Source organism: Portunus trituberculatus, chromosome 27 (assembly GCF_017591435.1).
Source record: "Portunus trituberculatus isolate SZX2019 chromosome 27, ASM1759143v1, whole genome shotgun sequence".
NCBI classification, from domain to species: domain Eukaryota; kingdom Metazoa; phylum Arthropoda; class Malacostraca; order Decapoda; family Portunidae; genus Portunus; species Portunus trituberculatus.
The window spans coordinates 13,539,902-13,563,571 of NC_059281.1; the positions used below are offsets into that span (position 1 = coordinate 13,539,902).

General features: G+C 41.8%; 1 protein-coding gene across 4 annotated transcripts in view; it reads right to left on the bottom strand.

The window, feature by feature from the left end:
- Window positions 1-23,286, bottom strand: part of LOC123509371 (cytoplasmic FMR1-interacting protein-like) — a 27,473-nt gene extending 4,187 nt beyond the window's left edge. The window contains exons 1-26 of one of the 4 annotated variants that reach the window (XM_045263638.1): window positions 23,229-23,286; window positions 21,675-22,201; window positions 20,889-21,188; window positions 20,455-20,527; window positions 20,129-20,308; window positions 16,253-16,469; window positions 14,817-14,996; window positions 14,418-14,599; window positions 13,674-13,819; window positions 13,084-13,268; window positions 12,609-12,812; window positions 12,071-12,265; window positions 11,347-11,561; window positions 10,905-11,035; window positions 10,472-10,642; window positions 10,239-10,321; window positions 8,355-8,423; window positions 3,787-3,860; window positions 3,498-3,671; window positions 3,030-3,104; window positions 2,782-2,935; window positions 2,375-2,574; window positions 2,116-2,249; window positions 1,466-1,657; window positions 826-1,029; window positions 414-508 (exon numbers count right to left, since the gene is read on the bottom strand). In XM_045263638.1, coding sequence (XP_045119573.1) covers window positions 414-508; window positions 826-1,029; window positions 1,466-1,657; window positions 2,116-2,249; window positions 2,375-2,574; window positions 2,782-2,935; window positions 3,030-3,104; window positions 3,498-3,671; window positions 3,787-3,860; window positions 8,355-8,423; window positions 10,239-10,321; window positions 10,472-10,642; window positions 10,905-11,035; window positions 11,347-11,561; window positions 12,071-12,265; window positions 12,609-12,812; window positions 13,084-13,268; window positions 13,674-13,819; window positions 14,418-14,599; window positions 14,817-14,996; window positions 16,253-16,469; window positions 20,129-20,308; window positions 20,455-20,527; window positions 20,889-21,188; window positions 21,675-22,008 — 4,167 coding nt within the window. In that variant the 5' untranslated portion in view covers window positions 22,009-22,201; window positions 23,229-23,286. Of the gene's footprint in view, window positions 1-413; window positions 509-825; window positions 1,030-1,465; window positions 1,658-2,115; window positions 2,250-2,374; window positions 2,575-2,781; window positions 2,936-3,029; window positions 3,105-3,497; window positions 3,672-3,786; window positions 3,861-8,354; window positions 8,424-10,238; window positions 10,322-10,471; window positions 10,643-10,904; window positions 11,036-11,346; window positions 11,562-12,070; window positions 12,266-12,608; window positions 12,813-13,083; window positions 13,269-13,673; window positions 13,820-14,417; window positions 14,600-14,816; window positions 14,997-16,252; window positions 16,470-17,987; window positions 18,134-20,128; window positions 20,309-20,454; window positions 20,528-20,888; window positions 21,189-21,674; window positions 22,543-23,187 lie in introns of those variants that run through there. The other 3 variants (XM_045263637.1, XM_045263639.1, XM_045263640.1) reach the window with 3 other exon arrangements.
- Window positions 23,287-23,670: the final 384 nt, after the last annotated feature.

Sequence of the window (23,670 nt, forward strand, 5' to 3'; positions counted from 1 at the left end):
ATAACTTCATGGTGCTCCTATGTGTTCACTATATCTACCTCTGTATTTATTGTTGGTGTCAATGCTGTAGAAATTCAACAAGACATGCATACAAAATGTGATCTTTCAAAATCATTCAATATGTAGCAGCACAGCAAAAATTTCAACATTAGCTCCAGACTTCCTAACTACAAAATACAACACAAACTTCTTGGAGACCCTAGTGCTTGTACCATTCCAAAACATCTGGTAATACTAATTCCTTATCATTGTTGCACTGTTAGTGTTCTTGTTGGACTGAAACTAACCAAAACTTTCCTCAAAACTTACATAGCATAAAGACATAAGGGCATAGAAATCAATGAATAATCAAATTCAGTAAACAAAATGACATGACTTAACAGGACAAGTTGGTAAGCCCTGCCAGGCCTCACCTTAGCTGTGCCCAGTCTCTCTATGTTGGCCACGATCTGCAGGGGAGCATACCTCGATTCCAGCCTCTTCTGTTTGGTCTCAGGCTTTTCTCCCTCTGTCAATGACGAAAAGGATGTGAGGATAAAGGACACATACACACAAGCATGCACATGGACATGTACACACACACACACACACACACACACACACACACACGAAACTTGAGAGGATATTGTACGTATAATAATTTGTATCTTATAAAGGTTCATAACATAGGTACTTAAAGATAATACAATATATTAAATCATATTGCAAAAAATACAAAACAGTTCCAGATTATAAAAACAAAATTCTTTCCCCACCAAAAAAATGTTTGTTTATATCTCGTTTCAACCTAGCATCCCAGAGCCACACATCCTCACCAGTGCTCACCTTTACAGAATGGCTTAGGCAAGATGTTCTGGAATGGAGCCGCCTGTAGGAGGTCACACACTTCCTCCAGGGTGAGGGACTGCTCTATCAACAGGCAGAAGAGCAAGGCATTCCCCAGCTCCCGGAAATGGTGGAAGAGATCAGCTCGGGCATCTGGGTACTGCACGATGTCATTGAGCTGGGCGTGGTAGTAGCCCAGCACACCTGCATGCCACCATCAGGACAGGGAGTTAGAGAGAGACAAAGGGACAAGTTTCCAGATGAAGGAATAAGGGAAAAAAACTATATTTTAGTGGTAGAGTGGGCCACATCATACTTGTCATACACTTCACAAAGCCTACAACAGCAGGCCTCATCCCTCACTCCATCAGGTTTCTGGATGAGGTAATAAGGATGAGACTACAGCTATATTTTAATGGTCGAGTGGTCAGCAAGTCACACGTCATACACTTTACAATTCCTACAACAGCATCCCTACCACTCCATCACGTTTCTGGATAACGTAATATGGATGAGATTCAAGTTATATTTTAGTGGTCGAGTGGTCGTCACACATCATACACCTTACAATTCCTACAACAGCTTATCCCATCCCTAACACTTCATCACCTCATCACCAGCTCTCCTATAAGCACAGTACCTGGGGAGCCATAGTCATATCTGGGCAGCTTGCATAATTTGGGCATGGCTTGTAGCAGAGTCTTGGTGAACTGGTGAATGTTGCCCTGGATGAGGGAATTGATGATCTCCAGAAGCTCCTGCATGACCACAGCAATGCCTTGGTAGCCCAGCACACGCACAATGGACCGCAAGTGTGGGGGCCCAAGGAATCCTGTGGACGGAAGTCTCTGTACCTCCCTTTACAATCCCTACCTAAAAACTCTAACACAGGATCCTGCATTGTATATATTTTTACAGAAAGCACATAATGTTATCTCAGGTTAAAAAAAGTGTAACATCTCAAATTAAACTGAACTGTGCATGTAGTATTATGAGCTGAAATGAGAAGATATGCTATTTAACAATATCGTGAGGAGAAAATAAATGTTTTGATATATAAACACAAACACACAGGCAAAATAACAAACTAACAGAACATAAGAAGTTGCAAGATGACTGATAACCTTGCTTCACATAAATTATCTCCAAAACAAGTGAGATAGCACAGAAAAAATAAAATAACAAAATAGATACACAATGCACAAATACATACTCAAATCTTATAAGTACACCAGGATCTTTACAACAAAATACACAGCAGGTAAAAAAGATGAGTCCTTCCATCCATACCTGAATATTGGTTAAAGATGGTATTAAAGGCAACATTGAGTGCCTTGCTGCCCCAAGCCATGTAGGGCGCCACGTTGGGCGGCTTGTCTCGCTGCACCGGCTGAGCAAATGTTGTCACCACAGCCTTCACAAACCTGAGGGCAACATTTGGTGAGGGTAACTTTAAAGAGAGGCTCTAGGCAGTCACCATCTAATGAATAAGATCCCAACATGATGTCATAAAAGTCCTACTCAAGAGGCCACCACTTCACTGACTCACCTTCCCGTGGCAGCATTGTAGCAGTAGTTGGGGAGAAAGTCATAGTTCAGCTCCCAGAAGACATGCAGTGTGGTCCTGCCGTAGGGAGCCAGCACGTTGTGGTTGGCTTCCCGCAGCTGAGCATCAAAGTCATCCAGTACCAGCAACTGAGACAACAGCTTATGGGTCAGCTTGTTCACCTCAATTAGGCCTTCCAGCTCCTGAAAGGACAAAGAAATTTGTGGAACTCATCCAAGGGTTCATTCTCTCTCTCTCTCTCTCTCTCTCTCTCTCTCTCTTGCATTATCAAAATATAACTTCTCACAATGACCAAACTCAATGAAATGGAGCGAAGAAGACATAAGACAATGAAGTCTATGCTGACACACAAAAGATGGAAGACTGTTAACTTGACAGCAGCAACTCACCACAACTGAGGTGATGTCTGCGCCTTCAAAGCGGGCAATGGCTACTTCCAGGGATTTGTGCATGGAGGCATTGATGCGCTGGCAGATCAACTTGTTAAGGTCAATGCTGCGACCCAGGAGCTGAACATGCCTCTGCTTCAGGAGCGTTTCATACCTGGCGAGGGAAGTCCAAGGATGAGAGGAATGTAACACAGGTGATGCAAGCTAAAACCTCAGAAGAAAACAGGTAAAGTGGACAGACTTCTCACCTGTTGGCTGGAGGGTAGTGGATCCTCAAGCTGTGCTGGCTACACTCACTGCGGAAACGCTTGTCCAGAAGAATGCTGCACCAAACAGACACAGACAACAAGAAAATACAGATGAATGCAAAGTAAAAAATCCAATTGGTGATCATGACTAAAAGTTACATTTTATTGAAACTACAAGTAAAAAACTGGCCAATAAAGAGCAATAAATGTATCACAATCGTCAATACAATCAAGAACTTCCAATATCTGTAAAACTCAGGAATCTTTATCATTACTTCACTGTATCATCCAGCTACACAGACATTGCTTCCCTCAATCTAAATGCCTCAAGACATCCAGATTAAGTAAACAGAATGATAGTTGATGTCTTGTATTTAACATAACCTTAGTTTATCATCTCTTTTTCATGCCCAACCCTAACAAGAAGTGTACAAACAGTAATGAACACAAACATACACACTAACCCACCTGCCAGCCAGATGTTTGTAGTAGGCAAACACTTGCTCGGATAGCTTGAACACAAACTGGTCAAAGCACAGGTTCACCTCTGCCTCAATCTCATCATACAGGAACTGCTTACGGAACTGGGTGAGGGCGTAGTAGGCACTGTCATTATACAGGTCCAGTGGATACAACACACACCTGTAACACATGTGAGAATTAGTATACATATGCCTGCAGCTCTCACTCGTTCACTTAGTCACACATGCAAAGAGACACAGAGATTGAGAAACAAGGACGAGAATGACCGACTCACTCCATCATAGAAGCGTCCTTGGTGCGTAGAATATGGTCAGTCAGGATCCAGGGCATTGACATCTCGATGGGGAACTGCAGGAGTAAGTGAAGGAGGAACTGGATGAGTCAGAGAGCCATCAACAAGGCATCACTAAGCTCACTTCAGACTAATTCCTTGCTACTACCAGAGCACACCATACCATTCACCCTCCCTTCTACACTGAGACTAATTAACAAGTGAGCCCTCCCTCATTACCACACCTACTCTGATGCTCCACAAGGAACTGTTCCCCCAACACTACACATAGTAATCAGCATCAATCAGTGAGAGACAAAGTGAGTGCCTGGCCTCTACACAGCCAGTACTAAGGTGTTACAAGCATGACAGTCTTCCTATGCCCAGGGATAGGAATGGAGAGGTTTTAATCACAACTCTCATATTATCACAAATTCAAGGGGATATAAATACAATAAATAATCATAAACTATTGAACACATTAACTCCCATCAGCAAGCCCTTGGAAGAAGCAGAGGCAGTACACTGCTAACAAAAATCCTCAAAACACTGCTCACTTCTAAACTGTACATAAAATGACTGAGTCACACTGCACATGCCAATATGTACGATACAACAACAGGCTGCTGTTTGTGACAGCAGAGACTCTTATAACAGTAAGTCTAAACACTTCAGTGACTCATCTCTTTACTCTCGTGCTCAAGACAACTGACTACTGACAATGTTACTCTGGCAGACACAACTCAACAAGTTTCTAAGTCTCTTGACAGAAAGGCTCAATGCTGGGAGCAGGTATCTTTAAGCTAGCAAAAGCTATTCATTACATACTACAAAACACATCAAGTTAACATACTGCTCTTTCCAATGTTTCCTATTCTGCACAGTGCACCTTCAAGTTTGTCCAGCACCCACTCAGTGTGCCCTGTGTGTCACCCATCTAGCACTGCACTCACAAATAAACACACACACACACACAAATACACAGGTCTTTATCTCACCATCTTCAACTGGGAATTGTTACAATGCACACCTCAAACCACACAATTTTATTTATTCCTTTGTGAGTTGGAAAAAAATCAACACAAAACAAAATGTTAAGTGCAAACAAAAACTTTTACATTTATTAAAGAAAAAACAACAAAAAAAAACAATGAGGTCCTGACTTCCCAACAGCAGGCATGTGTGAAGTATTGTGTGTATTTCAAAAACACTCCTGCTAACCAATGGAGGACACAAGCTTCCTTACAGGGGTCATCTGTAGCACACTGATGACTACCTCCACAGCCACTTTCTACCCATGAAGTGACTTACACATGAACCAAAAACACCACAATTTCCTGCCTTTTGTATGTATGCTTGAACAAAAATGTCTCATAGAAGCCATTTGTCACTGGGAATCATGAGTATAAAGTAACTTGAAAACATAAGAAAATGGAAAAGAAAACAAGAATTGAGATCAATTACAAAAAATAGGAGTTTTAAACCACTACTAGAGTCACAATCACCACCACCACCTTCCTACATCAACCCCCCCCCACACACACACACACACATACCCGCATCACACTACAAACAGTCTTTAACAAGTATAAACTTCCTCTACAACTATTCCTTCAGATACAAAGACAGAACTACTCCTCTCAACTACAATCTGAAATGCCTCACACACCAAGCTACAGAGATTTACTAGAGAACTACACTGAAGAGTTACAGATGTTCTCCTACACTACTATACTGCCATCCCTGCCAACACTACTTACTCGTGCTGCATAAAAGCTTTCAGTTCTTCCAAATATCAGAAGAGGAAGGCAAAGATTTCTTCTACTCTACAGGAGGAAGAAAACAACAAGACCAGTCATCTCAGACCTACATACCCCACACAGTGCTTGACCTAACACCTCACGGTCTGGGAATCAATGAACACCGCCTGTGATTGGGGAGTCTTTGTGTCTCAGGATATCAAATAACAGTGACATCCTCAGCTGATTCCCTTCACTAACCACTCCTGCTCTTCTGACATATTAGTTGTAGGTCCATTCTTGTATGGGATTTATCAACTAATATCCCCCATCCCCACCTCCAACAACCCCCCTAAAAAAAAAATCCTGAATAGTCACAACATAGAAATAAACCTGGGTCTCTAAAACTTCTAAATCTTAATGTACCGTACCTCTTGAAAATATCTTGACTTCTCTAAAACCTATCTGGAGTTAATTTGGGGGGGGGGATAATTTTTTACTATAAATACAGAAATGATACATGATGATGAGATCAGTGATGCTTTCCAGGAGCAAATATTTCACATTATTTTTTCTGGAGCAGCAAAAAGCAAGCTTTGTGTCTATACAGCTGCCCACAGAGTCACAAGGAAAGTTTACCAATACACACCTCAGTGTTTACCCACATGTGACCTAACAACCCATATTTTTCTTTTCCTCAGCAATTCAGGAATGATAAAATGATATAAAAGCAATACAAAAATATGTGGGCTACATAAATAATTGAACAAAGCAAAATAATTATTAGGATAAGCCAATACAAAATATCTAAATCTGAAAACTAAAAAGAAACTAGGAATTGAATACAAGTTACATAATGTAATGCAATTTCCTGAATGATCATCTGGCAAAGGTTTAAGAATGAATCTATCCTAAAAAATTTCAATTAAAAAATATCTAAAACTAATAAAACAAAGTAAAGAATCCAAAAACTTAAAACGATAAACTTAAAATTAATAACCACAAAAGCCCATCAGCAAATCAAACACTGAACTAAAAATTAACAAGACAAACTGAAAAAAAAAAATTAAATAAATAAATAAATAAAATAAAATAAAATAAATAAAAAATAAAATAACAAAATCAATTAATTAATAAAAAAAACAATAATAAATCAAATATTTGACATAAAAACCAATAAAAGCAATACATTTCATCAGTGACAAAGTTTACAAATCACCCACACCTCACTCAAGCAATAAATAAAAAATGACTAAGCACATTAAAAATAAATTATAAAATCATCAAATAATACAAAATAAAATCAATCAGAAACTCAACGAAACACAAAAAAAAAGCATAGATACATTTTCTACTATAATATATTCCCAAGCAACCTGTGAAAATTATGCACACATAACCAAGGAACCACAGAGGAGGACGAGATCACTTCCCAACAAACTGACCCAAGCCCTTTCCTTTAAGCCAAAAGCCATCACACTCCCCAGAAAAAAATAACGACATGTAAGTGACAAAAATAACAAAAAAACATGTCTTGTGCAACTTTGCTGGTAATCTGCTTAGTTTTGAGTATTCTAAGGCCATGCCCAGGCAATCCTGTAACATGTCCTGGTGAAAGTTGTATTTCTTGAAAGAGGAAAGCTGTGAGTGTCTCAGTGAGGCTCAGAATAAGAACAGAGAGTTGAATGAGATAAAAAAAAAAAACATGACAGAGAGAAGCACTCCTTGAGCTCTAAGACTCATGGGAGCACCAAGAGGCTCTTTGCTTCAGCCAAAGCAAGACGAGGACAAGAAACGACTTGTAAACAATAGAGGCACAGGACCAAGAAATCAATCAAGGGTATCAGGACGTACAGTGTGTCAGTCTCAGTCAGCCGGGTGGATGTGGCAGACAAGACAAATCACATGAGCACTGTGGTCAAAAAGCCTCTAGGAATGCTGCACAATAAACACTAATGCACTGCACAGCAATGTTGGCAAAAAAAAAAAAATATGATATTACATACAATCAAAACAACAGTAATAATGTATTTGTTGCTGTTGCTGTTTTTGTTGTCACGCGTGACTGGCTGTTTGCTATACATGCTGGAATGTCTCTGTCCTCTATCAGCACCTAATGGATACAGGCAATGAGCTGGGAACTTCCTCCAAACACTTACTACTAAACTGTGAAATGAGCTGTAGTCTAATGATAATGCTAACATAAATGTGTGCATCGCATATCTGTCTGTTTCCACACCAAGCTGACACCCCTTGGTAATAACAAGAACAAGAATAATCAAAGATGAACAACAGCATGTTACAAGTTATCACTATCACCCCTACACAAATAACACTCACATGTAATGAACACCATACTACCCAATCCAATCACATGGAGTGACAGAAAATAATTATATAGTACGTAAATGGATAACACAACCAAATTTGTGTCACCTAAGGATGCACACTACTGACTTCTCTCCAACACAACAAGTGAAGGACATGTGTGCAGAGTGTACCTGTTGTAGGACACGAATGTAAGGGGGTGTTCACACACAGACAGTCTACAGACCCCAGGGCAGCGGACATCCCCTGAGGGAGGAATGTCCGGCTGCCACCACCACCACCACCACCATTACAGACCAGAGTAAGAGTAATAAAGGGGCCAACACAATACTGGGGGATGTAAACTAATTTCTGTTGTTTTAATTACAGGACAAACCAAGGCATGCAGCAGGCAACACAAGCAGAAAAACCAAAGAGGTAGCACGAGGAGAACAAAGAGCAGGGAGAGACAGACGCAGAGTGATAAACAAAGACAGAGGGAAAGAAGGAGACAGAAGGGGGTACCTGGATACGTTTCTCCATCACCACCAGGTCTGTGCACTCGTCATTGTGCTGGTGCTCCACCGTGCACGTCTAGGGACGGCCCAGTGCACCAGCCAGACCAGTAACAGAGATCAAGGTATCCAGGGGAGTGGCAGGTGATACACACATATACATACATCAGAGTCATCAACTTGTTGTAGTGGTGTTGTCATCATAAAAGCCACATTAAAAAGTTTGAGTGGTTCAGGAAAACTTTTTTTTTTTTTTTTTTTGATGCATAACATGGAGAGAGTAAAAAACACTTTGAGGAAGGCAAAAAAAAATGTCTGGTTGAGAATAGTAACAATATCTCTTTCTTTTCAAGCCTTGTGATGAAAGATTTATGAGAAAACTGTACTTGACAAAGTTTATCAGCAAAATTGTCTAAAATGAAACAGTTTCAGAATTAATAAACTTTCTTATGAACACAAGAAGCAAGTAATGTATCATCTAAAATATCTACAGAACATCAACAGCAATGGGGAGTAGTCAATACTCACTGCACTGTACTGCCAGACGCCACAAGCGTACAATTCAAATGACAATCTCCTTCAAGTGTCTTGTTCATTGTAAGACTAGATGACATTAGTCAATGTAGTGTATGCAATGAACACTGAGAGAGACAGAACACACCAGCAAGTTATAACCTTTCAGTAATTACACAAATGACAGTCAAAACGCATTTAAGCGATCTTATTTTTTTTAGAGATATTATTTCCTCTGGTACAGATTATTAGTAGAGTCTGGCAGCAAGTGTGAATTGTGAGCTGTTGGTCCTCACACATAATAAAACATGAACTGTAACACAATAAAATGATTTACACTGCAACACATACAAAATGATAACAAACAAACAGGATTCATATATAGCACTCTCCTAAACACATCAAATATGTTCCAAAAAAGTCAATTTTAGACTTCCACTAAAAACCCACAAAACAAATTTTATTGGTTTAATTTATTACTTCTTTTTTTATTCACTTCTTTACGCTTGAGTCAAATGGATTGTACTGAGTGAGAATATGGAGGAGTCACTGGCACCAGGGCGGCAATACACACACACAGACGTTGGATGGACACTAAACACTTACCTCAACACTACAGGGAACATAGACAGTACCACCAACATCACACAGATGCCCTACACCCTACAGTCACCAGGGCACGGCGCTACCACCGCCATACTGACAAGGGACCACACATGTATAGCACAGAGGAAGACACACCAGCACACTGTGGACTCATACAAGCTCCGGTTCAGGCACTACTGATTATCTCATTCACCTCATTCAGACACACACTCACACTCACATGCTTCCACATCTTTCTTAGAGGTAATCACTAATTCTTTGGCACAAATATTTAGTGGATTTTCCTTACAAATACAAGGGCAGCCTCTGATAACTTCACTGCATTGTCAGCTCGAGCACAAACTGTCAGTCTCTTCAATCACTGCCGGAAATCTGTTCACTCATACATTCTCAGTCTGATTAATCAATTAGGGCAGAAAATATCTAAGCAGTATATTGTGCTCTCTCTCTCTCTCTCTCTCTCTCTCTCTCTCTCTCTCTCTCTCTCTCTTAACCAACAAGCAGTAACATACATAATTTGATAAACAACTTGTAACTGCAATTTACACACATACACAAATACACACACACACACACACACACACACACACACACACACACACACACACACACACACACACTTTTTTTATCCCTGCATGCCTACTGTGGTCCAACTAGAAAGCAAAGAAGCGAACCAAATGACATGAGACAAAAGGACACGCAGAACAAGTGTTGGGACGACTACATCTATTTGAGGTGAAATGATGATGGACAAAAGTTTCATAGCCATTCTCACCTGTATCCTGCGTCCCATGGTCATCTCCAGGTAGAACTCTCGGTACCACAGCTGGGACAGGTCGCAGCAATACTGTAAGGTCTCTGTGGTGTTGGAGAGAGGAAAGGAAAAATAGAATACTGACACATTATGATACACAAACCAGAATGCACCAACAAATTAATCAATAAGGAGTCTTAAAACACAGAATGAGTTTATATAGTTTAGTGAGAGAAAGCTCAATGTTTGCCTACCACTGAAGTTGATGAGGTAGGTCCAGAAGAAGGAGGTCTTGTGGAATTCATCGATCTGGCAGAGGTGTTGACCATCCAGCTCTTTCCTCAGCGTCTTCTTGCCGCCAGACTTGTCCGAGATGAGTGACTCCAGCATTGTGCGCACCATGTACAGCTGGGTGGATGATGGACCTGCCATGCACACACACACACACACACACACACACACACACACACACACACACACACACACACACACACACACACACACACACAAAATAAAGTGATAATATGTTATACCTGAGGAAAATGTGACACTAAAATGAAAGTTACAAGAGAAAAAGATGGCAGGGGAAATAATAACAACACACAGTAGTGAGTGAACCAGCAACAATGGAGTCATGAGTGTTAATGGTGATAAATGGAACAAGGCAGAGTGACTGGCAAAACTCACCCACATTCCTCCTCATGACCTTAATCTCAAAGCCATTGTCAGGATCCTTCTTGCCCTTCAGAGCAGGATCCTCAGGGGGCTCCACACCCTTCAGCCAGTCAGCAGAGGTCTCCCGCACTGACACTAGGATCCTGAGCAAATACCAACACACCTCTTAGTCACCACAATGCACCACTACTGCAAACAACCTTCCCTCTCCTTTACCTCTTTCTCTTCTCACCACAATGCACTACCACTGCCCTGGTCTAGTTCCCTACTCTGCACATAAACCTCCTTAAGTTAGCTGGTTTCACAGTTCCCTTTCCCTGGTTTAATTCATAACTCTGCATGTAAATCTTGTAAAGTTAGGTGTTTTCATAGTTCCTCTTCCCTGGTCTAGTTCCCTACTCTGAACGTAAATCTTGTTAGTTGGTTTCACAGTTCCCCGCCCTGTATTACTCACGTCCTAAGCAGCTCCTTCTTGTTCTTGATGGCCTTGCGTAGAGGGTCCCTGAGAGTGAGCTGCACAAAGTCCTGCAGCTCCTGGTAGATGTTGCGTCGGATGGAGTCAAGGAAGACGACCTCCATGCGAGCCATCAGCACCTGCAGTCCCTTGATCATGGCGATGACCTCAATCAGCGCAAATTTCTCCTCGTTGGTGTAGTTGTAGCGGGTTGCCTGGTAAGGGAGAGGGAGGGAAGACAGAGGTGTTACGGGGAATGACACTGTTTTCCTCTTTTCTTTTCCTTTTTAGGTGTTGAGGATACTGACAGCAGGGATTTCTTTTTATTTCTTTTTCTTTTCTGATCTTTCTCTTTATCTATAATTGAAGCTAAACATGGGCAAGAAAATATCTAAGAAACCTCAAGTTTGTATCATTGTCAATCTCTAGAAATATTTTGCAAAAGAACTTCAATCTGTTAGCAAATTTACTAACGTTTTCAGAGGCTCTGTCACGCTATTTTTTACAAATAACTCGATAACGATGCATTGTACGTGTATAATGTTTTGGAAACGGGCTATTCACCCCTTGTGCTAATTTTTGACATGAAGCTGATTCATTTAAAGTTAATACTTAAGGTACTTTACATAGAACATCATGACCATATCCAGCTTGTGGAAGCCGTGGCTTCCACACTACACCTGGGAAACCATACACAACTCTGTCCAGGTTCCTCACAACTCACCCTCTCATACTCCTCAGCATCAGCAGGGCAGTGGTTGTTGGAATGGTGATCGGTGGGGTGGAGCAGCTTCCAGGAGTACAGTTCCGTCACCACGCTGGTCCACTCACTCAGGAACTGCAGCCCACGGAGAGCCAGATCTGCGATGTCCTTGTTTTCGGCATCTGTCCTCGCTGTCTCCTTGAACGTGGTGATGACCTGGGATGGGAAAAAGATGTCAGTCTATATTTGTAGTCGCTGTTCACCTACTCATACTTTTAGCTCCTTGATAGAAGGCGGAAAGAAAATACTAAGTGAAATAATAAATAAAGGCTTGTTCATGTCTAGTATTCTAATCCATAAATAAATATAATCACTAAGTTGCAGTTGGTGGCATTTCCATCCACTCCATAAGCAGAAAAATACTAAGTGAAATAATAAATAAAGGCTTGTTCATGTCTACAAGTCTAATCCATAAACAAATTATCACTAAGTTGTAGCTGCTTTTGGTGGCATTCAGTAGCTTCACCAATCTCTCCATCCACTACCTAAGCAGCCTCACCTCGTTGCTGTACCGGGCCAGCTCCGAGATGTACTTGATGTGTTCGTCTCTGATGCGAGGAAGGTGGCACATGAGGTCTGCCTGGGGACTGATGGAGGAGGCACTGCACATTGGCCACATCTTGGAGTCAAAGTTCTTGCTGCGCTTGATGTAGTTGAAGGGAGCTATCTGCATGTCTCCAAACAGTGGCACCACCTCCAGGTTCTGTGCAACAAAGAGGTGACATTAAGGCCTTGAGCATTTTGTGAGATAGATTGTTGTGTTCTCTGACAAATTTTGAGTAAATTGATTCATCTGTTAGTATTACCTAGATGAGATAGCTAATGGGTAATAGGATCTTGTATGTTAACTATAAAAACATACATGTCTTCTCTATTGTGATCTTTGGCAATAATATAATTTGGTGAGAATCCAAGCTTCCACACACAGGAAGACATCTGACATCTGATGTTCAAACATCTATTGCATTAATTACCTTGAAAATTTTGTCAATCTTATCCAGCTTGATCTTCTTCTTCTGGTCCAGCTTGTTGATGTTGCAGATTTCTGAGTCCACTAGGAAGAGGCCAAAGCCCATCACCTTGACAAGCATGTGCTTCTCCTTGGGCGTGAGGTACATTCGGTTCTCAAACATGTGCATGGAGATGTTCACCACGTCACCTGGTGTGCCACAGAACAGTGCTGGTCAGGACACTTGTCACAACTAACAGTATTTGTCAAGACAGAAAATGAAAGCAAGGGACTGAATAGTTCAAGTCCAGTGCATGAATGTTTGACTTATGTGTTTATGATATTGCTAGTGAATTAGTTTTGTCCTGTTCAAATTTGTGAATACATAATGTGTATAGATAAATGTTTCATGAAACTCCACCAAAAAATACAAGAATTGATAACATGAAAAAAATATAAAAATAAATAAATCTAGTTAATTTCAATCTACAACTTATTCATAAACTCATTCAACTGCATATTCCTTTGATTTTTTGCCATCATGACATAATCCAGCCAAGAACACTGCCTAAGAGACACAGCAGGCTTCACAATATCACAGGCTGAGTAGCTTACACAGAAGGTCTTCATAGGAGGGTATTGCAGTGAGCTTCTCCTTGAGTGTGTCCCGGATCTTGTTCTGTGTGGCCAGGAACATGGAGAGATTCTGGGACTCTTGCAGGCTCTGGGTGTCACTCATCACCTTCAGGAATTGAGCAGCTCTGCACGGAACATGATAGTTAGTCCTAATGCCTCACTCTCACCTTACTCTTACTGCTCTAGGTGGTATACAAAAATAAACCATCATAACCTTGAACTTGAGTAAAAAAAAAATAAATAAAAAAAAAAAAAAAAAAAGGAATATCTAAAAGAAAAATATAATCACTGCAATGCACCATAACAACCTCCTACAAAATTAACAAGACCTTGCAAAATTAACCACCTTCAGTACCATGACACATTTTCATATTTATTCTGCTTACTATTTGGTGATTTTACACAGCTTCAGAAACTCATGTGGGGATTAAAATAGTGAAGACTCTGGCCACTAAACTTTTGACCTTCCTAGACTCTTCCTAATGTAAATAAAATTGTCTAAACACATCGAAAATTCAAGGTAAAAATGTATCTCAGTACTGAAGGTGTTAAGGTAACATAATAACCTTTAATAATTTTAGCAAAACAAATAAAAATAAGTAAATATGAATAAATAAAACCTTATGGGCTTATTATGAAAAGAACAAGCAATCCTATGACATTAGATATTTGGAATGAGACACAACACTAAGCACCACACACCACACACCACACACCACTCACCTCCTGTAGGTGGAGTAATCATTTTTGACACTAGACTTCATGTTCTTGAGTTCATCCAACACAGCAAACATGTTGATGAACTTCCCCAGGGTGAGCAGGTAGGCCTCCGACACAAAGTCCTTCCTCTTCTCCTGGTGACACAGCCGCTTCACTTGAGTGCAGAACACGTCAATGGCCTTACGCTGCAGGGAGACAGATTATCAGTCCATCATCATCATCAGCAGCAGCTTAGTGCATGGCATAGCAAAGTGCTCTTTCCAGTTTTCTTTCACCCCAACTCACTGTATATTTTCAGTCTATAATGCAATAAGCTGTAAATAAGCTGTTTACTATTATTTGTTATCATTAGGCCCCACAGCTTCCCTTACTTTCTTGGGATCTGAAGTCAACTCAACCCACCTGGAAATTCATGAACTTGGTAAGCTTCTTCACTTCATCGGAGAGGACCCGCACAGTCTTCTCATAGATCTCCACACGGTTGGGCTGCTCGTTGGACTTGGGCTGCGGGATGGCCCTGGAGCAGCACCGCCACGTGTACAGCATCACAGCATGCTGCTCTCCCTCCTCCAGTAGTTTGTTCTGACCAATCAAACAATACAAATCAATAATGCCTTGTTCTGTACTAACTAAGGAAAATATACCAATAAAAATCTGTTCTGTACCAACTAGAGAAAACAAATTAATAAAATGTTCTTCTCTACTTGTTAAAAGGAAACAAATCACAGGAAAACTCAGAATTTGAAATAAACTGGTAAGGCAATGAAATACCCATTACAAAAAATCATTTGAAATTTGTGTTAGTATAAGTATTAGTAATTATTAGTAAATAATAGTGAGATTAAATTCATTTTTTAGGTAAAATACAAATAAAAGTAATGTTCAAAATATTTCTCTCCTGCTTCCCTTTGATTTAAAGTGTGAAAATTGTCTGGTGTACCCATGCATCACTGTCACAGCCCTAAGATACCATCCACTACATCAGCCGTTGCTTAAAGGTTAAATGCACAAAGCTACATTACATTACAGCTGCTTAACTGTCAAGTCCATTCTTTTATCAGTGATTCATAGGTCAGACACCAAACACAGAGGCATTTCCTGTGAACATACACAGATGAACACCTTATATAAATGTTCATTTAGAGGTTCCAATCCACATAAAACACTTCATACTTTAACAAGAAAATAGCATCTGGCATGAACCATCTCTAAGATCACCATGCTATGAGAAATGCTATTTAGATGAGTTTACATAATAAAGTAACTAGTGTAAGGTATCGGATCCTTTTACCAGCTCCAGGAAATGGTTCGCTGATAAGGAGACAAAAATAGGTGACAGCTAAGAGAGATATGGAGGAATATCTTCAATACCTATAAGGGAAATGAGACACCTGTGACAGTACCAGCATAATTCTTTCTTTGCATGTCACAACTAAAGACTGGGATGGGTATATTGTTGTATCATCAGTAGATATAGCGATGGAGCACAACACAATAGCACAAGCATAACTCCTTGCCTGAATACAACTAAAAAGAGAGAGAGAGAGAGAGAGAGAGAGAGAGAGAGAGAGAGAGAGAGAGAGAGAGAGAGAGAGAGGAATATCTACAATAGGCAAAGAATGAAGTGTATATGAGTGTGTGGTGCATTGTCTGGGCCACCACACCCTATATGGAATTACTGAACTGATATATAGACAGAAAGGCATTACAGCGAAATACTTAACAGATTACCACCATAGCTCCTACCCTAAAGAGTGAGATGACAACATATCTAGTACAGTACAGACAAGAGTACCAGCATAACACCTTCCCTGTAAACAGAGCAAACAAATACACACCAGCTCAGCGTGAGTGGCTGCCTCCTCCATGTACTTGGCCACGCCCGTCACGTAGGCCATGCGGTCCTCGAAATTCGTATCGAAGTTGGCGATGTAGACGACCGAGCATGGTTGTGCCTCGATGACCGGCTGCTGGTCCGGCAGAGGTAGGTCATCCAGCACATCCACATTGCTCAGGGCATCACTGATGGTCACACGTTCTCCAGACATGTTGCTACTGTTGGGGATCAGAGAGGGACTTACAGTATATCATAACTGTGCTCATCATTCTTATTTTACATTACTAAACTACATAACGAAGAAGAAAAGATCCGATAGAGGAAGAAAAGTAACAAAGAAGCAGGTGGAAGGGTGAGGAACAATATGGTATGAGCAAGAGAGATAAGGATAAAAAGCAAAAGGAATCACAGACTGATAAAAGATAGGAAGGACTGAGATAAACAGGTGGAAATGCATAAGACAAGAAAGAGGAAACAACAAAAGAAAGAGAGAGAGAGAGAGAGAGAGAGAGAGAGAGAGAGAGAGAGAGAGAGAGAGAGAGAGAGAGAGAGAGAGAGAATGACTTGATCCTTCATTTCTGAAAATATGTGGTTTCCTTCCCTGGACGCCTTGCATGTGTGTCTCTTTATAGATTGTTTCAATACGCCACATTGTGAGTTAGCTTTATATAAGTACTTGAATATATGATTTGGTACACTGCCTTATCAAAAGCTTGAGAGAAAATTAACTTAGGTATCTAATATTCAATGATAATCTCAAGTATAATGTTTTATCAAAAGATTGGGAGGAAATTAACTTATCTCATGTTTTGTGGGGAAGTGAGTTTATCTGATATTAAAAAGATAATCCCAATGAACAGGCTAACACAGTACACATTTACTGATGCCTAACTCCATTCAATGAACACACACAAAAAAGTTAAGTGTATAAATAAATGATAAAAAAGTAAATTTCTGTTACTAAGAAAAAAAAGGAGGAGGAAAATCTGGACACACACACACACACACACACACACACAGTTAAGTATATAAATAAATCATAAAAAAGTAAACTCAATACTAAGAAAAAAAGGAAAAGGAAAATCTGGACACACACAAAAAAAAAAATAAATAAATAAATATAAAAAAATAAAATACAATAAATAAGCAATACTGCATGGTAAACAAAGTCTTAAATAGATCCCCACATTGAAGTAACACAAGCGCATTTCGTTCCGGGTTACATGTTTAAGAGCGGCGTCCTCACAACACGAGCTTCAGATAAGCAAAACTGAAAACACCAGACAAGGGCCAAAAACACGTCAAGATAAATACTAACACCACATCTATCATACCAGAGACAGAGATAGACAAGAATAAAATAAAAACTGTGATATTTGGCCAGTTTTCTTAGTATTTCCTTGATTATCTTGGCGTCATCTTAAACAACCCTATACATTTTAGCGAGACGACCAGATTTCACCCGCAGTTTTAGGTCAAAGGGCGTCATTCTCACAATACTAACCCGAGATGAGTAAAATAGTACAAGCAAGCACCTAAAACACACACCCTAGGGATAAACACAGTAAAAACACGATGCGGGACACTAGAAGCACACCAATGCATCCATAATCAAGTGACAAGCGTCCAGGAGGAAGGAAGAAATAAAAAAACCTTAATTCACGTGAAGTTATGGTGTATTTCCTTCATTTTTTAGCGTCCCCTTGATTCCTGACAACCGACACTCCCTTCCTTACCTTCGTGACACTGGTGGGGGTTCACAGGAAGGTGTAAATCACATTGTTCAGTCGCATTATTACATTAGTCACCGCCTTCGACCCAACCCTTCAACTGTAAACAAACACCCAACACGTGAGCATCGCCCCGCGCCCACGCCCACTTTGCAGGAAATGGGCGGCTTCTGGGCACTTACAGTCTTAATTAATGGATGTCCTTGTGGGGACTTTTTGGTGCTTGCAGTTGTAGGGGATGTGTATCTTTTGGGCACTTACAACACAGAAATAGACATTTTTTTGGGGTACTTTCACATTTCGTTCACTTATTTCATTGTACTTGCTACAGGGAGAGGGTAGTCTTGATGGTATTACAGTCTTGATAAATGGGGTGTCTTTTGGATACTTGCAGTTGTAGGGGTTATGCATCTTTTGGGCATTTACAACTCAGAATTGGGCGTGTTTTTTGGGTATTTTCACATCTTGTTCTCTCATTCCATTGTGCTAACTAAAGATGGTGTGATATCATGATGGTGTTACAGTCTTAATAAATGGACGTCTATGGGGGATCTTTTGGGTACTGCAGTTTTAGGAGATTTGTGTCTTTTGGCATTTACAACTAAGAAATGGAGTTTTGGTGGCACTTCCACATCCCATCCTCTCATTCCATTGTGGTGTTTGTTGGTGGCATGATGGTATTATTAAACATTTCGTTGTTCTATTATGTCAAGTACTTTCACCACGTACCTACAATTACTTCGGAAATTAGCGTTTTGAGGGTCTCTCTCTCTCTCTCTCTCTCTCTCTCTCTCTCTCTGCAAACCACAAAATATCACGAACTCCAATTTAATGACACTGACCCAGAGTGATGTTGGCAAAACAAAAACAATGATATTACAGTTAAGGTATTAATGTTTAAGAACCCTGTTTCACTCAGTCTTGTGTAACCTTTACTTCTTCATTGTATTCACGGAGAGAGTTTGTGCGTGTATGAAACAGCGTCAGTGCGTCACAATAACAGGCGGTACATTGCTCCCTGATACTCTAATGACGGGGAAAAACTTATATTGAACAAAACACGAAATAATACTTAGTCACCGCTAGCTCCTTCCCCTCCTTCCTGCCCGCCAGCCAGTGTGTCCCTTCAACTCCCTTGCACCGCTACCCAATGAGGCTTCTTCCTGTCACCCGGAGGAAGTGGGTGGAAGAGCTGTGTGTGTGTGTTCCTATGTACTGAGTCAACCTTGATATTATGTCCCCCATCCATTTTTTTTTTCAACTTAAGTATCGCATGTTCCTTTAAATTTATATAATGCATTCTAGTGTGTGTGTGTGTGTGTGTGTGTGTTTCACTGTTTGATCTGCTGCAGTCTCTGACGAGACAGCCAGACGTTACCCTACAGAACGAGCTCAGAGCTCATTATTTCCGATCTTCGGATAGGCCTGAGACCAGGCACACACCACACACCGGGAAAACAAGGTCACAACTCCTCGATTTACATCCCGTACCTACTCACTGCTAGGTGAACAGGGGCTACACGTGAAAGGAGACACACCCAAATATCTCCACCCGGCCGGGGAATCGAACCCCGGTCCTCTGCCTGTCCTCTGGCTTGTGAAGCCAGCGCTCTAACTACTGAGCTACTGGGTGTGTGTGTGTGTGTGTGTGTGTGTGTGTGTGTGTGTGTGTCCCTTTACTGTTCACTGTCCACAACCTTCTTTTAAAATCCTTTCCCTCTACGTGATCCTCATGCAGTTGCAAATATTTTATCAGAACTTTATATTATTCACTTCTACTAATACTAATTATCTAGTGGAAAGTGTGTGCTGACTCGCATCTCATGTAGTAAATTAAGCCTCTCTCTCTCTCTCTCTCTCTCTCTCTCTCTCTCTCTCTCTCTCTCTCTCTCTCTTTAAAGGTTCAATTCGCAGAACGTAACGAAATGAAACCTACGAGTATATGCATAAGAAAATGAAGAATGAGGAAAAGCAGGAAGAGAGAGAACAATAATAACAACCTTAACAAAACCACTATACCACTCTCAACCACACCAACAACAACAACACAACACACAAGCTCACACACACCCTTCATTAAAGTGCGCATCATAAAACCAACCCAATTCCACACACCGCAATACACCAAACAACCTTCAGCGCCTCACCTGCCGCTGATGTCCACCCCGGGCGCGTACTTTAGCCTCTCCAGGATGGGGCGCTCGGTGGGGACAGGCCGCGGGGGGTCGTCGAAAACAGAAGGAAGACCCGACGTGATAGAGGTGGATGTTACAGATGTTACAGATGACCTTGACAAACTGGGGCGGTGCTTGGCGTGTTTCTCCCGCCTGCATGAAGAGGGGGAGAGAGGGAAGGGTCAGTGTGAAGGTACAGCGTGGTGTGTGTGTGTGTGTGTGTGTGTCCAATATACATCAGCGTGTTAATTTAGGTGAGTGCTGCGTGGGATGGAGAGAAGGGTGGGACGGGTACTTACTTGTGTGTGGCGTACATGGTGTCGTGGGTGGAGTGCTGGCCAGGCTGACGACGGACTGTGCCGTACGGGTTCACTGGTGGTGGACACAATGGAGTGTTTGTCAGTCAGCCAGTAAGCCACACACACACACACACACATAGCGTGACTATCATCTAATTATCTATGCATCAATTATCATTAGAAAGAAATGCCTAAATGGTTATCATCTACAAATACAACATCATGGACGCATCATTCAATCTTCACTTCTCTTTAAACATGAAGTAAAAGTTTATAAAGAAATTATATATAACGCATTATGTTGTTTTTCCCCTGCTCCGCCGCGGGGACATCGCTTCACAATGGGTGATGCGTTACGCCTGACTGCCGCTCATAATGAGGAGTGCCGCTGTTAATGTCACGTGGAGTGTGTATCTGGCGGCGGTGCAACTTACCTGACTGCTGCTTGTGGTGGCGATCCCTGTGCTGCCTGGACGCCTTGCTCATAGTGCCGTACAGACTGCCCTGCACGTCGTCCGTCAGCATGAAGGGTTCAGTATACGCTGCCACTGACGCTGAAGACGCCCTGCGAGGGAGTGACCTGGTGGGTGTGTCGGATCCTTGGCTCCATAGCCCCATGCTGCTGGCGCTGCCCATGCTCAACCGACTGCTGCTACTGGCCCCCACCATGGTTGAGTTTGAGGAGCTGTGACTGGAGTGGCGGCTTTTAATACTCCTCTTTTTGTGGTCCTGTTCTGTGAGATGCATGAAGACACGGCCACTGAGGAGGGCTTCTCTCTCACTCACTCACTCGTACGTGCTGCTGACTGATATGAACGCCTCTCTCATTCAGACCCTCATTACGACCCTCCCCGGCATCTCACCTCTCCCCCAACAAGTCTCCCACGCCCACATCTACAGTAAACCTCCTTCCTGCCACGCCCTTTACCTCATCCCCTCACTTGCTTACCTGCCGCTCCTCTACCTTCCTAACGTGTATGGCTTATTACACTCCTACAGTTCCCTACATGGACTAAATGCACTTTACTTAATTGAAACTGTGGGCATTCTGAATTATTTATAGCGTCTTATCTTAACAAATTTTCACAAGTTCAAGTGGAAGTTATTGATATTTTCAAGGATGCAGTTATAGTATTAGTTAAAAAAAAAAACACTTGGAATGCATAATCTTATAGTAAACTCACCCCCATCGAAACAATACGAAACACAAATCAACTTACGCTGAAAATCGTTGTAAATGTTGAGTTCACTGAAGTCGTCCATCCCCACCACCGCGTCGTGGGGATCGGGTGGGGGTGGAGGGGGCAGGTTCTCCACACCATGGTTCACCTGCAGCTGGAAACCACTCAAAGGAGAATCACAGAGATCATAATCCGGTTCGGGTGGCGGCAGCGGCTCCTCGGGGCAGACGGAGGGTAGAGAGAGAGGTGGAGGCGGCGGCGGCGGCGGGAGGTCGTCGTCATAATCAGGTGGGGGCGGTGGAGGCGGTGGCAGGCCGTCATCCAGATCATAATCTTCTGGAGGTGGTGGAGGCGGTGGAGGCAAATCAGCCATAGTTGAGGATGTCTTTCACTTCTCTCGCCGTATTGTAATGCACTCACCACCGGCCCTGCGCAACCTTCACGCACATGCAGCGCACTTCAAACCCCGTGGCACACAGGTCTCCATCCCGCCCGTCACAGTCCCCCGTGGCTCAGGCAGCGTACGACTCGGATCACTGCATTTAACTTACTACTGTTCACTGAATCTGTAGATGGACTAACAGTAAGCTTGCATTCATCTAATACTTCCTTTAACCTACACAGCCATCACACGCGTTCCGGAACCCCACTGCATCACGTCTCCTTATCAGCGTCTGGAGACACGCCATGCACCCGCTCACTAGATGCACACACAGCAAACACAAGTTATGTTGCTATTTTGCCGGGAGGAGTTTCTTCACTCTCTCCCACGTGTCAGCAAAGCGATACTCAATAGTACACATTCAGCTCCGTGGTGACTGGCAGGTGTGACTCATATATCGTACATTCCATCCTTCACTTATGTATCACTATTGGGAAAAAGAACCGTACCTGTGGGTGTAATTCATTTTCCCTATCAGTTTTCAGTACGCGTGGGAACTTAATACATTTATTTGTGTGTGTAAATATAAAAATGACTTGTGTACTTTCAACTTATGTTACCAGTTACGGTTTGGGCAATATTTTTTAGCTGAGGATGATTTCTCGAAGATGTATTCATGAAACAGAAGAAGAAAAGTTTATTGCATGGTGCGTTATCTTGGCACGATCGTATGGTAGGATCAATTAATTTGATAAATGTGGAAAAAAAAAAAGGTTACATGGTAATAACTAAAATGCACCTCAATTAAACAGAATAAAGTTGTTGCAATCATCACCGTCATTTCTAAGTAAAAGAAGTTAGGTAAAACTGGATGTTGCTGCTGTATGATCGAGATAAACCTGACTCGTACAACTTCAAGAGCTTCACCACTTACACCACTTAAGCAATGGACCTTTCGAAACCACCACAATATTACATACCATGAACTGAAACCTCGCCAGCCACCACCAAGCAAACTCTACTATGACAGAAAGGCGCCCTACTCTGACCACACTGACCACCCTCTTGCCAACCACTGTACACTGAATTTTCACCATTCCGTGACTCCCCACACCTCATACAACTCATGGGGAAGGGAAATTATCACTACTAGATACCCCACGTCCTCACATCACGAGGGACACAACACTACACCTCGTAATAGCCCTTACGTTACACTGGCAAGGCGTGGAGGGCAGGGCTGCGTCAACCTCCGCTGTGACTCTGGGTTATCACGCCTTATCTTATCACTCTCTCGCTCGCTCTCTGTTATTTCCTTTTTTATCCCTGCTCTTCACTTCTACATGTGATGCTCGTGGAAATTCAAATAAATGCAGATTGATGTTCAAAGGTATTAGTGGGAAAAGATATAGTACTGTTTTCGAGACTTTCAAGATATATTTGTGACTTAATAGAGGTGGTGTGGCTTTTCCGGTGATGCAATGAGGGTGCGGTTTGTTAATGTTACTGCTCGCTCGCTGCCGCTGTCCTCACTGAATCTGAACATTGCTATGGGTAAATATATTGAAAAGCTCCCACCCTCCTGTTTTTGTTCTTTTTTTTTTTTCTTTCGTATTGATCGTATTTGTAAGTTGTGTTGCATTGATTTATTAT